The sequence below is a fragment of the Silurus aristotelis genome, assembly GCF_946808225.1.
Source record: "Silurus aristotelis genome assembly, chromosome: 2".
In the NCBI taxonomy this organism is placed as follows: Eukaryota; Metazoa; Chordata; class Actinopteri; order Siluriformes; family Siluridae; genus Silurus; species Silurus aristotelis.
Window position 1 is genome coordinate 32,574,823 of NC_139575.1, and position 18,253 is coordinate 32,593,075.

The 18,253-nt window shown below is 37.0% G+C and overlaps 1 protein-coding gene across 1 annotated transcript in view; it reads right to left on the reverse strand.

The window, feature by feature from the left end:
- Positions 1-18,253, reverse strand: part of asic4b (acid-sensing (proton-gated) ion channel family member 4b) — a 59,430-nt gene that overhangs the window by 15,191 nt on the left and 25,986 nt on the right. The window contains exons 2-6 of the mRNA XM_083524125.1: positions 6,178-6,322; positions 3,973-4,100; positions 1,205-1,358; positions 613-666; positions 274-427 (exon numbers count right to left, since the gene is read on the reverse strand). Coding sequence (XP_083380251.1) covers positions 274-427; positions 613-666; positions 1,205-1,358; positions 3,973-4,100; positions 6,178-6,322 — 635 coding nt within the window. The remainder of the gene's footprint in view (positions 1-273; positions 428-612; positions 667-1,204; positions 1,359-3,972; positions 4,101-6,177; positions 6,323-18,253) is intronic.

Consider the following 18,253-nt stretch of genomic DNA (forward strand, 5'->3'; position numbering starts at 1 on the left):
TATTTCTAAATGTTATAAAATAAAAAATGAGGGGACCCTTTGCAAAATGCAACAGTTCCTTTTGGCCCATGGACCTCTCTCAAATTAGATTTTGGTCCCTTCATAGGAAAAGGTTTGGGCATCTCTAGAAAAGCTAGTAGATAGGATATGCTTTTGTTTATGTGTATGTGACCTTTCAAGACTTGGTTTGGTTTTGGATTTTGGTCTTCCGCAAAAAAAAAAAAAATGATATGAAAATGTGTTTTGGAATATGCGTGTGCTCATGCAAGTCACCTGATATACTCCTCGGTTTTGTGGTATTTGCGAGAGAGGTAGCGTGCTGAGCCTTTGCTGGGGATTTTAACCATAGAGAGCTCTTTTCCATAGCGCGTGACGTTACACGGCGTCTCACACACGCACGGATCTCCTGCGCTTATCTCCAGCAACGCTTTAGGAGGAACAAAGAATAGAGATGTGTCTCTAAAGCACATATAGAATAAGACTCAAGCACTGCAGTTACTAATTCAGTACATACAGAGATAATATAAACCACTGTTGAAGGATTAAGTTAAATCTAGTGGCATAAAGGATCAAGTGAATATTAATATATTCTTTTATTGGAGAAGGCCTTACCAAGTGCTCGGTCGACACATTTCACTTTTGATGGCGTACAGATATCTGCCGTTCCTGCAATTAAAGCCGTTTGTTTGTGTTAAAAAGCCTATGGTCTGAATGCAGCATTGCATGAATAGAAATGATGTACATAGATATGATTTGATGGTTTATGGAAAGATGAATAGATATGACAAGGTCAGTAAATGAATGGATGATTTATACTTATTTATAAAATATAATCTGATTAATGCGCTCAGGCCAGTCACTTTTTTCTTAAAAAAAAAAAAAAAGAATTATAATGATTAGACAAGAATGATAGAAAAGGCAGTGGCAAGGAAAGAGGTCAGGATCCTGAAAGCGTGAATGCCAATGAGGTATGACATTCTTGCATTTGACTGGCTCATCTAAGTGGAAAGCTCATTACATAAATGTCCCCGAAATTCCATTTCTGGCAGAGGCTTTGAGTGACAAGTGTGAGGATGATTGATGGGTCTACTGACTGGCCCCTGCCAGTCAATAAGAGCGAGTTTACAGACAAGACGTGCACATTAATAGCAGCTTATTGAGTACGTGAGCACGTATACATACGTGCTTATTAACAGGCACGCACCTGGCATATGTATCATCCGACAGTTGCACTCTCTCTGCACATGGACGCTCTCACAGTGCAGTCTGCAGGCACTCACGCTGTAGGTGTCATACCCGGGGATCACTGGCTCTGACGACGCACGGCAGTTTCCCCATGGCTGCGGCAGGTACGACAGCTAAAGGGATGATTAAACACAGAGAGTGTTAGAGGAGGAAATCTCTTTGTAAGGTTACATTTTGAACAATTTGCACATCCTACACAACCTGCAATGCAAAACAAGGGAAGTCAAGCAGAAACCTAACCTAGCCTCTCTAAGCCTTTATATGTACAAAAGTATTGGGACAACTGACTTTTCCAGCCTTATGTGGCTCTTCCACAAACTGTAACCACAAATTTGGATGCAGACAATTGTATCAGATGTTTTTAGATGTGGTAACATTCAATTTTCCCTTCACTTGAACTAGGAGACGTGCAATGAGCTCCATGAAGATATGGTTAACATGGGGTGGGGGGAAAGATCATGAGTGGCCTGCTATAGAGCTCTGACATTAACTCCATCAAACACCTTTGGGATGAATTGGAAAAGCAGCACCCCAGACCTCCTCACCATACCTGACTTTACTAATGCGCTTGTGTCTGAATGAGCACAAATCTTCACAGTCCAAAATCTAGTGGAACATCTTTCCATAAGAGTGGGAGATATTATAACAGCAAGCAGGGTCTTAATGTTGTATGGGATGTTCAAAAAGCGTTTAAGTCTTAACTTTAATCCTTATAGTGTATATGTTGTCATTCGGTTCGGTACAACCATAACCTAAAACTGGACTAAAGTTGTAGGCCAGACCCAGAACATTTAGAAACTGTTCACTAAACATTAAAATACATGCAACAATTTTTTGAAAATGGACAAAAATGCTCTCAAGACACAGGTGGAATCCATAAACACAAAGCGTGGAGGAAGTTAAAACGCTTAAATGGGTTACAAACTTGACACTAAATGACACTACCCATATCTGTTGGTTTTGTTTTGTGCTTTTTTATCTACCAGCATTCCATTTTAAAAGTAGGCATAGCCTAAATGTTTTGCTGAAACGTTTACTTAACACTTTATAATTAGTCTCAAGATGGGTCTCACACAGGGTGTTTTTTTTTTTTTTATTCCACTCATGCAGTTATTTGTACTTGCAAAGTTTTTTGATGTATTCAGCTGGTTCTGTTTCCCAAAATATAATCAGAATTCAACCTGAAAAGACAAGAGTAAGAAATCTTCAGAGGAACCAGAAAAAAAAGGGAAAATATATTCATCCGGGTTGCATAGGATAGAAGGATTATAAATAATTTTCTTTTATACCTGTCGGCTATATTGTCAATAAGTGCAATTGTGTAACCAGTACATTCATTATACTTTTAATATAAAGTCTGTTTTGTTGAAGTTGTGAACTGTATGCTGATGGAGGCCTTGTGGCAATTGCAGTCCTAAAGCTATCATAGTAAAACTATTGGTATCAATTGCAGTCTAAAGCCATCATCTAAGTGTATCTTTAGGCTGTCCATATGAGGCCATTCGCAGCAGCAGCGTTTTTCCAATAACGGTTCCAGCGAGCGGTTTTAATGAATGTGCTCTTTTTTTATTCTGTGAGCTTCATATCTAAAAGTAAATGTTGCCCTTTTTTTCATTATTTTGGTTGCATCACTTTTCGATTGCTGCACATCATAGTCTTAAACAGATGTGCGAAATATGGGCAAAAAAGTAAAACAAAACAAAAACAAAGAAAAAATCCAAGTGCACCTGTATTTCTACCTATTTCTACATTATCTGTTCATTTTGAGTATTGAATGCAGAACTGGTTGCATGCCTAATTTGCGTAACACAATGACACGTTTGAAAGTTTGTGTACACCTCTCCGTAAGATTCGCATTAACATCCAATTCCACATTTAGCCGTATTTGCTGTTATAATGGCCTCCACTTTTCTGGAAGGATGTTCCTCTAGATTTTGGAGTGTGCTCATTTAGCCTCAAGGGTGTTAGTAAAGTAAAGTGAGGAGACCTGGGCTGCATTCAGTATTCAAGTTCATCGCCAAAGTTGTCCAACAGGGTTGAGGGTTGTCAGAGATTTATAGCAGAACACTCAAAATCTTCCACTGCAACCCATGTAAACCATATCTACTTAAAGCTGGCTTTGTGCATGGATTTCTTGTCATGCTGGAAAAAGTTTAATTCTCCTAGTTCAATTAAAGAGAAAAATGTTATGCCACCACATCCAAAGACATTTATACAATTGTGTACCTCCAAATTTGTGGTCAACAGTTTGTGGAAGAATCACACATGGCTGGAAAAGTCATACGTCCCAAATACTTTTGTCCACATAGTGTATTATTTGAGTCAGGAGGAGTGGCATTGCACTGCAGTAAAGGTCCTGTGCTAGTAATTTGGACTTGGACATGATCAAAGACTTTGACTATAAGCTGTCCCTTGGTGGCAATCAATGGCTCTCATCTTTACTTTCTCAGTATTAAAAAAAAAAATCCCTTGGATAATATAAAATATAGGCCAAATAAATAAATAAATGCTTTATCTCTCATGAGAGCTATATGTGTGCACCCTTGTTTTTCCTTTTGTTTGTCAGAATAATTATTACTATTATAAAAGTTATATATAAGGTTATTTAAAAGATATATAAGTTCTATAAGTATAATTTCTATATATTATTATATATATCCTTTATATAAGGTCATTTAAAAGAATCATTCAAAAGTTACTGGAGCATATACATGGACTGGAGCATACCCTCTGTTCCTGGCAGGACACGAAGGTTTGGAATCCTGGTGAGACTCCAAATCCCAGCTCATGGATGTAAGGAGGTTCGTTCTGACTATGAATCTGAACCCGTATCCCGGCCTCCAGAGTGGTTTCATCTGTGAAGAAAATGACAGAAAGACATTTTTTTTTTACCTCAGGATGTTTGTATGGAAAGGCACTGAAAGCTGTATATCCAATGATTCACCACATTTCCATTGAATACATAATTAATTGTACGCTGAATACATAATAAATTGTACATCACTCTCCCTTTTTTTCCCTCTTGTCTGCTGATAATTTTACACGCTGTAATTTATTATGGGCTTTTTAAGGCCGCACAGATTTTATGATCACTCTAACTGTGGAACAGACATTGAAAAGAAAAAAAAAAAAGACATCACTTTTTATTTTCTACTTTAAATTCAGCCTCATAGCTTTATGTAAAGCACCTTGAGATTATATCGGATATAAATGGTGCTTTATATAAATAGACATGTGTAAAACATTATGAAGTAAGTTTTTAAAAAGAGTATAAAAACTTTTTTTTGGCTAAACATGCATTGTAATACACAATACACCATATTATTGTTGTAAAGAGTTTAATGTCTTTTATTGTGTGCAGCAGGTTACTGGGGATATTAAGTCTGTTCTGACCAGCAAGCATTTGTATGATGTGGTCTGGTGGTGAAGCAAGGGATTTCAAGTGCCTCAATTTAATGCTTTAGTTTTGTCCATTCCATTTTATTATTATTATTAGCACAAAAAATTACTCTGCAATGAAAATCTTTTAAAATTCTCACAGGTGAATATACTTTATGAAGTTAAATGTAAAAAAGAGAAAAAAATAGCTTTCACACAATTGATTTTACACACAAATTGTTGTGGATTTGATTCGAAGCCTTGCACATAGTTAAAAACTACATGGAAAATGTTTGTGGACACCTAACCATAAGATTTGTGAGTGCCTTTTGAACATCCCTTTCCACATTTAGTCTGCATTTGCTGTTATAATAACCTCCAGTCTAGGAAGATGTTTTACTAGTGTTTCAAGAGTGTGCTTGTGTGAGATTTGTGCTCATTCAGCCACAAGGGTGTTAGAAAAGTCAAATACTGATGTAAGGTAAGAAGGCCTGGGGTGCAGTTATTGTAGCATTTCAGTTTATCCCAAAGTTGTTCAATAGAGTTGGATCAGAGCTCTATAGCAGGCCAATACATAAACCATATTTTTATGGATTGGAGTGGAACTTTGTGCACAAGGACATTGTCATGCTGGAACATGTTTGGGTCTCCTTGTTCAAGTGAAGAAAAAATGTAATTCTACCCAATCCAAAGACATGCTATACAACTTGGTACCTCCAATTTTGTGAAAGCATTTTAGGAAAGAATCACATTCAGTTGGAAAAGGCAGGTGTCCCAATACATTTATCCATACAGTGTAGGCTGAAAGCTTAAATGTGGAGACATGATAAAAATTACACAAATTGAGAGAAATAAGTATTGGATAAAATTTCTCTTTGATTTCTTTAAATGTTTAAGCATTATAAATTTGCAGATGAGTCACTGTAATTAAGAAGTCTATGGAAGTATATTTCCCTGTGTCTAGCTTTTCCATCAAACAAGTCAGTGCAGCAAAACTAAACAAGCAAATGGGGGCAAAGGACTGCTTATTTTCTGACAGTTGTTTTGTTTTTAAAACTATTATCATTTTGCATTTGCCCTAGAATAGTGCTTGCTTATTGTCTTAGATATGATTGGTGGTTATGTTGACACTCACAACAAAGGAAAATGCATCCATTTACATTTATGGCTTTTGGAACCTATCCTTATCTTACGTTCCCTGGTGGTCTATTGGTTAGGCTGAGGCGCTCTCATCGCTGTGGCCCAGGTTCGATCCCCGGTCAGGGAACCAACCCCAGCCACTCTTAGTGCCGGTTCCAAGCTCGGATAAATGGGGAGGGTTGCGTTAGAAAGGGCATCCAGCGTAAAAAAACATGTGCCAAATCAAACATGTGGATGATCCGCTATGGCGAACCCTGATGGGAAAAGCCGAAAGAATTGTAGAGAAAGGAACTTATTTATTTCACTTAGCAGTTAAAGGTAAGGGGTCTTTCTCAAGGGCCCAACAGAATCAGCTTGGTGGTGCTGGGATTTGAACTCACAATCTTGTAATTAAGTATTTTTGCACTGACTCACTGGTTTCTCTCCAGATGGGGAGATATTCGTCTTGTTGTATATCCAGCATCAGCTCCAGGCCATTCCCCATCCCCCCCTGCCGTGTCCGCTTTGGTAAGGTCTTGTTCCCATTGAATGTGTAGCATTTCCCATAGCGTGTGTATACCTGCAGATGAGAAACACATATAAATAGCATCAACATCAACATATAGTTTGTGTAGTGACATCTTTTGGTGCATAAAAGATGCATCATTCGAAGATTTTGCCCATGAATGTACTTTGGTAATGCACATCAATTGCCACTCTTTTTTGTCTGCCACTCGATTTCATCTGAGTAGGAGAGACAATGTTCGGCTGTTCTGTAAATGTATTTATTTATTTTTTTTTCGTTTATAAGAGCCAGCAATACTTATGCAACAATCCGCTGTGTCTTCTAATGAATCACACAGCACAGCACAGCACACTATGGTCCTCGTCCTTTGTCATGAAGAATTTGTAGCTACAAGTCAAGACATACTTAAAAGCAGAAGAAAAATGATGAAACACTTGTTGTGTGGTCCCTTTTTTTTTTTTTTTATGAGATGACATGCATGTGAACATGTTCACACAATTTCCTGCTGGAAAGCCGACCTGTTTTTAAGCACATACATTGCATACCAGTTACCAAAGCAAGCAATTTGGTTGTAAAAATTGCAAATAGCCTATATTTAAGAAACCATTACAAATGCACGGTAGCTATACATCCAGTACTACGCTCCTCTTCCTCTTGGTCAGACAGGAACAATTATGGACAATTATACTCATTCTGCTGTCTTCCCTTTTAAAGTAACTTCTGGTGGCTTTGTCAGCACGGTGTGATTGATTTGGTCTTTAAAGGGGTCATTAGAAGTGCTTCGTTACAGCCAGAATCCAAAGATCAGCACTGGCTGATTGGCAATTAATGGCTATGTGGGCTGTGTAGAGCCTTTTTTTTTTACTCTACAGATAATTAACAACATTTATGCTGTATTAGACAAAACCAATATAGATTCAGAACATTTACAGTGAGATTTAATTCAGACTAGGAGGACTTGTAAAGATTAAGAACCCATGATTTTGTATCAAATTATACATTGTATCACATTATACACACAAATTAAATAATTTTTCTAAAAAAGATGAATCTATATCCATGGCACAAGAATTCATCATGTTGAAACAGAACTTCACTATGAATGTATGCTGAATAGAAAAACCCCATAAGAAGTTTTTCCTTCTGAATCTCAATCTGCACCTTCCTCCACATGAATCAGACTTGTGCCTCGGCAGATGTTATGATAAGCCTGAGAGCGGAGCAGATGGGATTAAACCTGCACCTTTCCCACCCTAGAGGGCAAGAGAATCTCTATCTAATACAAAGCATGCTGAACACATACTCCACCTTCCTCCTTCTGTCTGTCCATCACTTTACCTACAAGCTAACAGCATTTTTTTCAGCAGTTCTTTCTCAGGATTCTCTGATTTAGGTGACACATAAGATGATGACTGTGCATGATCAATGCAGGAATGTTATTATATTTCTCATGTGGTTTAGGTAATACAAACTAAATCAAATCATAACATGAGCTAAATGATTGCTTCAAATAAATATTATGCAAAGTTTCTGCTGACCAAATAGAAGACATTTGATTGAAATTGAAATAGAATTTTTTTCAGTAAAACATTTCTTTATGTATTTAAAGTATTGTTATAACATTTAATCATGTGCTGTCACCATGGGAGATACACACGTTAAAAACAGACGTTATAAATTACAATAGAAAATAGACAAGTGCTTGTTGATAGGCATAAATTGGTATAAATATAAGGACAATATGAATATACAAAAATGCACGAACAGTTATGAGGGCTGCGAGGGATGCAATGTTTCACATGTCTGAACACACTCTCCCCACACTGTGAAGAGGCTGCTGAAGAAGGGGAAAAGCCAGGAGTCAAAAATATTCATGGTTCTGGCTTGTTTCCATGAAGGGTACTAATAATTTTAGAGGGTACTTTATATCGAACAAGAAGCAGCTATAAAAAATATAGGAAGCATACAGTATATGATATATGTGTGAATGTAAATACCTCTGACAAGACATAGCCCTTATTTTGGTCAATTCTTATTATGGAATCATTTTCCTCTCTCTAACCAGTGACTGTGACAAATAAAAATGTATGAAATCTGAATAGCATACACGTTTTCTGTATACTTCTTACCCTTGCTGAGTTGCAATACTTTTTTTAATATCGCCTTGTCAACTCCCTTGCCAATACCCATTGTGGGGAAAAAACTGACACCATCTTAAAGAAAAACCTAGAATTCTTTTTCAAACTAAGTCTACCAACGCATTTATAGTGCATGTACAATTACCATGGATAAGCATTTTCATTTTCTCTGCATCGAAAAAATGGGAAACCTGTTTACTCAAAACTTATTTACAGTTCTATAATCTTTACACTCTGTGCCTTAGAATGAGACAATAATGAGAGCTGTTGTAGCTGTTAAAGCTGAAGAGCTGAACAATTTCATAAAATATATAAATGTTTTTTTATAACATCCACATATGTTCTTCCTGGTTTACCTTGAACTATGCTCACTACAGTGTTAGGTTTCCATGTGCAAAATAATTGAGAAATGAAAAGAAATGTAAAGAGGTCATATAGACCAGCTAAATAACCCACTGAATGCATGCACATGCATGCTGAGATATTTCAATTGAAATGCTGCTGTTATACACAATGATTCACTAGAACCGTCTCACTGAACTGGTGCACATTATGAATAACAGCATAGAAACAAGCAGTTTGGGGGAATTTGTCACAGACTTCCAGTGTACACACAATAATGTCTTTGGACTTTGAATAGGTTTTATGTGTTTAAAATAAAATTGGTAGGGGGAAAAAGTATTTGGACAATATACTAAACTTATTTGTTTAAAGGTTACATTAAAATAAATCAAGATCTAGATATAGATGCTTGCGAAAGGTCTTCTCATGCAAATTGCACCTGGTGTCAATAATAAAAGATATAGTCATTTGTTGTGAAGATTTCCTGAAAGAAGTATCAATCATGGGGGAGGCAGCTTCCTAAATTCTCAGGGACTGAATCTACAAAATCTAAAATTAATCTAGAGCAGATCTCTGTCAGTACAATTGGTTTAAAAATATGCAAGTGGAAAGTTTATATAACCATAACTTACTGACCCTGGATAGATAGATGTGTCATGCACGATTTTCAAAATGTGCTCTCAGATTCATCATAAGGAAGGTAAAAGAGAAGCCAACAATCACTGATAACGAGTGGAAGGTGGACCTAAAAACAGCAGGAGCAACAGTTACAGAAAGAACAACAAGCAATGAGCTGAAGCCCAATTCTACCCGCAACACAAAACTCGAAGATAAAATGGAGCACAGAGATACATGCCTAAAAGCAATTGACAAAAGAAAACTTTATTTGGAACAATATACTATGTAAGCTTCTGCTGTTTGGAGAAGTAAGCATTGTGTTGTGTACTGTAGCTCAGTGGTTAAAACATTGGCCTCTGGTCAGAAGGTTGTGAGTTCAGTACTGCTAAGCTGCATTGGGCAAATCTCTGTCCCTTCATTTGCATTTGTATAACCAATTGCAAATTGCGCTGGTTAAAGACGTCTACCAAATACCATAATATTGGACTGCTTATCTGCAAACAGTTCTGTGACATTACACATCATCAATGGAAACAAGACTAGAGTGAAATACTACGATATCCAGGGTTTAATTAAATCTCAATGACCATGTAACTGAATCTGGGGCATTTCAAAACCTTCAAACATACAGCCAAATAACTCCCCAAGAAAACTTTGGGGAATTGGACCATCCAAATTGGACCATCCAGATCACATTCAAAATGTAATGTAATGTAAAATGTTACTTCTTTATATGAGACTCTACATATTACTTATACAAAAGTGTTATACCTCATAGATTGCTATTTTTGTGATATAAGCTATGCCTTACTTAAGGCTTCAGACCCAAAGGACTTGTAATATGTAATTTCTTGGGCAGACATCCTAGATTTTGCCACAAGGTAACACCAATGGGTAAAAGTCAAGCTTATCACCAGAACATGCAATGAAGGTTCATCACAGGGCTCCTTGGGGACTGTGGCAGATGGAGGTGCTTCACCCCTTTAAGAAAGGCTGTATTAAATCTGTGGTGCACTGCAATAGCTGCCACATAGACCTTCAGGATAAATGGAGATTTGCAGCAGTTTAACAATCAATGAAAAAAGGGTTAAGATTCGAGAATATGGACAAAACCCATGGTCTAGGGAATAAGGTCAACATCATTCACAGAACAATTTCCACCTATGGGCATTCAAAGCCCCCATGCTATGGACTTTTGCATTCAGACATGTATCCCGGATTGGTAAATTATAAACCTTGGTTGGAGATTCAGCCTTAGGTGCCAAACTCAACCTAGTTGAGGATGCCAAAACTCATCTTTCTTCTTAAACAGCATTTTCTTTCAAGAGAAAAGCTGTTAGAGTGATTTAAGAACCAGGGGAAAACAAGTAAAATGTCGTCCTTGCTGGGGGCCACAATTTTTGTATTACCCTTTGGCCTAGAATATAACACCAATTTTTATGTGAGATTTTATTGAGATTCTGTGCAAAACAAAAAGATTAATTTGTTTTAATATTGTCTGAGTCCATTATTATCACTTGTCCAAAATGGCACCACAGACAGCTAAAGAAAGCATTTGTTGTAATTATCCCTCTTCAGTGTGAAAAAGCCCCTCAGGGGTACATGTACTGTAGTCACCATGCAGAAAGTAACTTGCCTGGCAGTAGGACATCATATCAGTAGCCCATACTTTTCAGGTACATGCTTAATAAGTGCTGCTTGGGTCATCACACTTATAGGTCATCATCAGGATGGCCGGCCACTGAAGAATAACAAGGGCTGTTCTGAACAGTGCAAACCTCTGAGTTACACAGTCTGTGCTTCTGGAACAATCATTTTAGCTGAGCCATGTCTGCTGCCAAGTTGTTCATTCATCCAGATAGCAAAGAAGAGTGCTTTCCAGGCTTCTTGCCGTGCTTACTGGTTGTCATTGTGGCCATGTGGCCATGTGGCGACTCAGCATTATCAGCCCTGTCAAAGCAGGGTTGTCTAAGGCATGCTTAAGAACGTAAATTTCAAGGCAGTAGGCACATAGTTAATGCCTATAATTATTTTCCAAGATGTTTTTATGTCTGGACAATGGATTGCAAACAATTGAGGACTAAAAAAAACCTTTCTTTCGGCTTCTCCCATTAGGGGTCGCCACAGCGGATCATCCGTATTCGTGATCCCCATGTTCGATTTGGCACGTGTTTTTACGCTGGATGCCCTTCCTAACGCAACCCTTCCCATTTATCCGGGCTTGGGACCGGCACTAAGAGTGCACTGGCTTGTGCAACCCTAATGGCTGGGTTTGGTTCCCTAACCACTAGACAAACAGGGAACCCCACAAACCATTGAGGACTAGATTACCTGAAATTTCAACTTAGAATAACTGACTCAGCAGAAACATGAATAGTATGAACTTGCCATTAGGATTTGCTTTTTGCCTTTTTTGTACTTGAATAAATGTAAAAGGTAGTGAATGGATATTTTGTTAACTGCTAGGAAAAGATTGTTAATAAAAACTTTTTCAAGCTTGCCTAATACATTTTTAACTGCAATTAATATTTCAAACAGTGATGTATTTTCTGGTGTACATTGGGCTTGATATAACATTTTTTATTAGGTTTTATTAACCAAACCTGCTTTATTAACAGCTTGCATTCCTGACCCAATAAAGACTGCTTTTATAAGTATTATGAGTTCAACCAAAGGTCCCCATACAGTCCTCAATACTAGATATAACTCCATTTTATTCCCTCCTTGATAGTGCATCTCTTTTTTCCCTACATTGCTTTCAGCAGTCTAAAAAATATTCTCTCCAAAGAACAATTTTTTCCATCTCCTTTTAGATTTGTATCTTTGGGCATAGTGCAAGTTGTCGGTTTCCTACTTTCCCGGACACTACACCTGTAAATTTCTTTCTTGCCCCTGATATCACAATGATACAATGATTGTACAAGCACATGTATATGTGATTTTGACTGATTTGGTCTAAAACTACAGTCTTTCCTTAAACTTAATTCCGGCCCATTCCGGTAGCATTTTCAACATTATTATCCAGGCCCTGATCTTACTTATGGAAATCATGTCCTCCTCCATCTCATTCATTATGGATCCATTTTTATAAAAAAGTACATTCATCATGAAGAGGTTTGCAAAAAAAATATGTTTATTTGATTATTTGATTAAGCTAATGCCTGCAAACCTGAGTTATCGAATTGGTCTGCGTTATAGTTTAACTAACGACAGTCCCCTCCTGCTGCATTTTTCGGTTTAATAAACACCTTTAACACTTTAACCAGTGCCGTTCACTTGATTGAAAATATTGTCAGATTTAGCGTCTCTTTTTCATATTACTTTACTGACCTTCTTTATACATGGGAGAATCCTATTACACCCCTATTAGCACAAGCACAATTAACTTGCAGAAGCCACTAGAATGTGGAACAGTTTAAGCACGAAAAAAGAGCAATGTCATGTTTACTCGGCAGGGAATTGCTTTGCACGCCGAAAAGCATTCAACGCAAACAAAGGAGAATAACACACTTTAGAAATTGACAGAGTACCGACTCAGTGAATGCGGACAGTAAATAATATCCACACATGGAAAAAGCATTCAAAGCCCGGGAGCTTTTTAGAAGTGAGCATCCAAACAGCATTGAGTGCTAAGTGCAGAGCTGAAAAACTTGCCTTGGAAACAACCTGACTGAGGGTTACTGAATGATAAGGAGCGTCTTAAATAATAAGACGTACTAAGAATAATAGAAATACAACTTTGAAAAAAAGAAATGTATTCTGTGTTCATGTAGTCAACCAAGAAATAGGTAGTGACTGTGTTATGGCAGAAGGAGTTTTTGTCAATTTTGCCCCATAAGGCACTATATAGGCATATATCTTAATATGCATATGGTTATATAGGTGCCCCTGGTGGGTAAATGGGCAGACGAATACCTTCTTATTCAATGTTCTCAGGAAGCTAACAACAATACATCCAGAGATCATTTATTTTCTTTGTACTCGCATGACAAAGAGACTTGATTCTACTGATTTACACAGTTCTATGCAAATTGGGTATGATGTGTTAAGGTGACAATACTGAACGTTTAATGGTTTCCTAGGACCAAACGAAATGGGTTGGCGTTAGCCCAAGGTTTCTTTAGTTCACTACTTACATATTTAATTAGCTCTTATTTACAGGCAGATGCTCTAAAATAGAAAAACATAAAATCTTAAGGTTGGAAAAAAAATGTTGTGCTAGTGCAAGTAGTTTGCATTGCAAATCTAGTATATATAATGTATATTGAACATGCTTATTTATTTATTCATATAATTATAATTGTATAATTATAATAATTATACTTTTATATTTGCATAAAAAGAGTGCTCTTTGGCAATTATTTGTTGTTGTTTTTCTCAGCACAAGAAATTACTCATAGTACTGCACACAGTACCTGAATATACCATCATTATGATGACAGAAATACCATGCATCACAGACAGGTTCTTATAAAGTGAGAAAGAATGTCATTACTAAAAACAAAAAAACCCCGACACATTTCAAGTCTCTTTTGACTGCAGCCACAGTGCATCTCTATCAGAAGCACTATTATTAACCAGATACATTTTTATGCATTTATTTAGTGCATTACGATTTACATAGGAATTTGAAATGAAGGCAAATTGTGTGCTAAAGTATAAATGGTTCATGAAAAAGCTTAACATGTTTTGAATTGTTTTGGCTGATCTTTCCTCACGTTGTCTAACTTTTCTTTGAAAGACCGTCTTGTAAATATCATTTTATGTATATCTGCAACCAAATCAATTTCTATTCCTCTATTAGCCATTGTAGAATGAAGAGGCAGCTATTAAATCCACATGAATGTATTAGAGCATGTGCAGTTTGCTACAGATGCGGTCCGCAAGCTCTAACTAGCATGCATCTGACCATTAATTTGAGACCACCTAAAAATGCTGGGGTGTTTTGACACCTGCGAGTGGGCCCCCAAATGGTCAAATCGCAGTTTGATTGTTTGAAGCAACTGCTTTGGGCAACATAGAGTTAAAAAAAAAAGCCTGCTGTGCTCACAGTGCTGGCCTTACAGTAATAAATGATGCAGCGGCTGAAATCTTATTGGATAGAAACTCCAACGTAAACTTTCATTCGGCATCACAGGAAGAGTACCATACCCTACAGAAATGCTATGGAATGTAGAGAATGTATTATTGGGAATAATTTAATACATAATAATAGACAAAGATATATTAAAATGTAAGTCAGTGATTCTGATAGAGTTTAGGACAGCAGAGAAGGCCTTGCTGGCCCTGGTGACCTGCCACTGACAGCACATATGCTACATGGTAAATAGAAAATGATCTAAAATGCATTGAAAAATATTAGTTTTGAGGGCTATTTTTTTTAAAATAGTAAAACACATGACTCTATAGAACAATGATCACCTTAAAATAATCATAATCATCTCATAAGCAAAGAAATTGAGATAATTATGATCACCTAATCAATTATGATCATTATAAATCCAAATAACATTTGATTTATAAATGAAAAAATATTTTTCCTATAATAACATTTCAATATTTGCAATATGTATTGGTTAAGTGTGGTCATTTGTACACAATAGCCAACTTAATTGTATTACTAACTAGCTGAAAGTACGCGTGCTTCGCTACGGAAGGCAGAACGCTAAGCAATATGGCAATAAGCAGTAAGCACTGAGCAGGACTGGATGATCAGAGATCAGAACGTAACGTCAACAAATAACGTACTACCCCTTTGTAGTACCGATACAGGGCAAACTACTTTAAAAATAATTTTTATCGTGCATCTAACATGTAATAAGAAACAATGTAGTAAGTTTCATGAGGATCCGTACTGTTATTTCGAAGAATTTACAATGCGTGAGAAAGTTGTTTTTTTCGCGAGTAAGCCGCGATCCAGGCCGAATTTTTCAAAACCCTTTCTTAGTGAGCACCTAAGACCCAAGAGGAAGGTATGTTCCAAATTTCATTGCAATCCGTTCAGTGGTTTTTGAGATTTCGTGATGAGTAAGTGAGTCAGACAGTGGTATTTGAGCTTTATATATATATATATATAGATTAGTAGCCTGGATTGTTAGCATGCTACCAGCAACAAATTAACAATTACTTTGGCAGGTCAGAGAAAATAAGCCTCACAAATTACAGGAAATCTCATCTGGAACAATTTGTCATAAAAAAAATAAAAAAAACTCATACCTCATTTGCTTAAACAAACCACTGTGCGATGAATATAGAATTAAGTGCAAACCGTTGAAAAAGTGGCCCAAATGCTGGAATATTTTCAATTTTTAGTGTTTTAAGTGTTCTAGCTTTGCACTGAGGAAGAGGAAGGGAAAGGGAAAAGGGAAGAAAGTGTTTTAATGAGGGTAGGAGGATCTTGAGAGCTTTGGGCAAGCAGCTGTGATAAGTAATCCAGAGTGGCAGGATGATACCCAGGACGATTAGGTGTACGTGTGCGAAAGTGTCATGAGGCGCAGGAGACATTACAGCTAGCAACCCTGCCTCAGGTGTTTTTTTGTTTGTGAATAAGTTTTCCTGTGTTTTAATTAATGTTCCATGTTAATTAACATAATAGCCCACTGCTCCAGCTTTCAATCTATTTTTCAGTCACATCTATGCCTTGCAGTTCAGTTTTATCTTTCTTTCAGAAACATTTAGAATGGATCTATTTACCTTTTTGCATCCAAGGGTTCTATTACTAAATAACAATTGCAGCAATGGTTACCATAAGTGCATATTCTAGCCTGTACCTGAAGTAATTTCAGCACATGTTTAAATAACATATACTATTAGAATTTGCCATTTCATTTAGAAATTCATTCATTCATTCATTCATTCATTCATTCATTCATTCATTGTCTTCAGTAACCACTATATGCCAGATAGGTGGATTCCGTTGATAGATCTGATAGTAGATCTGCTTGGAATACACGCTGCATGTGATGCCAGTTCATCTCAGGGCATTATACTTACAAATTTATGTACTCATTCATACCTAGGGGCAATTTTGTTTACCCAGTCAACCAGCATGTTTTTGGTAGGTGGGAGGAAACCGGAAAACCCTAGAAGGATCTGATGCAAGCATTCGAATAACATGCATAAACACGCAGGCAAATGTAATGTAAATGTAAATGCAATAACCCAAGCTGCAAATAAGTCCTTACTGTGCATTGTGTCCTGAATCCACTATGAATGGATACTGTAATTGATTGATTGATTGATTGATTCAGTGAATGATTCAGTGAATGAATGAATGAACAAATGAACGAATTAATGAATAAATGAATGAATTTCTAAACAAAATGGCAAATTCTAATACAGTAGTATATGAATTTTTTTTTACTGGAAAATCAGCATTGCCTTGCACCAGCTCTATTTAGACATCAATTAAACATTCATCCATTAAACATTACTCTGAACATTGTTCTTTAGCTTTCCTTTTTTTCTGATATATTAAAAACGAATAGGTCAGGCTCATTGATGATCAAGGTAACTGAAATCACATGAATATTAATAGTTGTGTAATAACTGAATGACACTTGTTCTCCAAAATGCAAATTAAACAAGCATCCTGGGTGAATAATGATATTTCATTGCAGGTCGCTGCTACCCCATGACACCCCTTAACTCCTAAGCCTTTGCGCCATCTGAATCATCCTGTATATATTAAAACGATTCATTATATTATATTCATTATATAAATGAAAATTGGATTTCATTATTTTCAGATACTGTATATGCGACCTGTAAATCATTAACTATCCATAAGGTTCATATGTTATTTTTGAGCATCCTATTCTTGATTTAGTCACTATTTCCTGTTATAATAATCTCCACTCTGCTGGGAAGATGTTCCACTAGATTTTGGAGTGTACTTGTGGAGATTTGTGCTCATTTAACCAAAAGGTTGTTAGTAAAGTCAGGTACTGTTAAAGGGTGAGGATTCCTGGGGTGCAGTCAGAGTTCCAATTCATCTCAAAGGTGTTCAATAGGTTTGAGTTTAGTTTTGTCCTATAAGATCTGTCTGATTCCACATGAGGAATAATTGAGGACTATAAAGCAGACAGTGCAGCATCTCTGGCTGGTTTTCATGCTGTGTAAATGGATTGTTTGCTCAATGAGGATGTCTCATTTGCAGTGGGAAAAAAATGGGATATCCCCTACCTAAAAATGGCTCATATTTATTATTCATTCTCGTGCAAACAGCAATTTCCGAACATGGAACACACGTGAAGAGAAGAGAGATCGGCATATACACACAAATAGCCTTTGTCTGTTTTCCTTATGCTCAAAAGGGCAAAGGAAATGTATTATGTAGTGATACATGTTTCCTCGAGCTGTTCTGCTCTATTCTGCTCAGAAATTGCATAGCAGTCTGGGGTAGAAAGACATATGTCCCCCATCCACCCCCACCCATACCGCTCTCTTCTCTCTTTTTCTCTTTTATGTCTAAATATAACAGTAAACTGGATTCAAATCTATTGTGGAGACTGCCGGTGGCAAAAGAACTGCTTCCAATCAAAATATACACACAGCAAGAAAACATAAAATGAAATGTTTCATCCTGTTTTTTCAGACAATCAGTTCTTCTACAGACTATTTTCTTTTCTTTTCTTTTTTTTTCAACCCCCCCCCCCCCTCCTCTCAAAAACCCCACCCCCCCCCCAAAAAAAAAAAAAAAAAACACACTGAAGAGAAAAAAGCCTCAGCTGAGAGGCTAAATTAAACCCTTTGTCCTTTATGCATTCGCACACATGCTCGTTCAAAAGGTGAAGGCAATTCAGCCCGATCCCAGTTCGATCCACTTTTGCCCATTCGACTCCATATGGCGTGTTTGTGTTTAGATTCCCATGAGCTCCGAGTCACC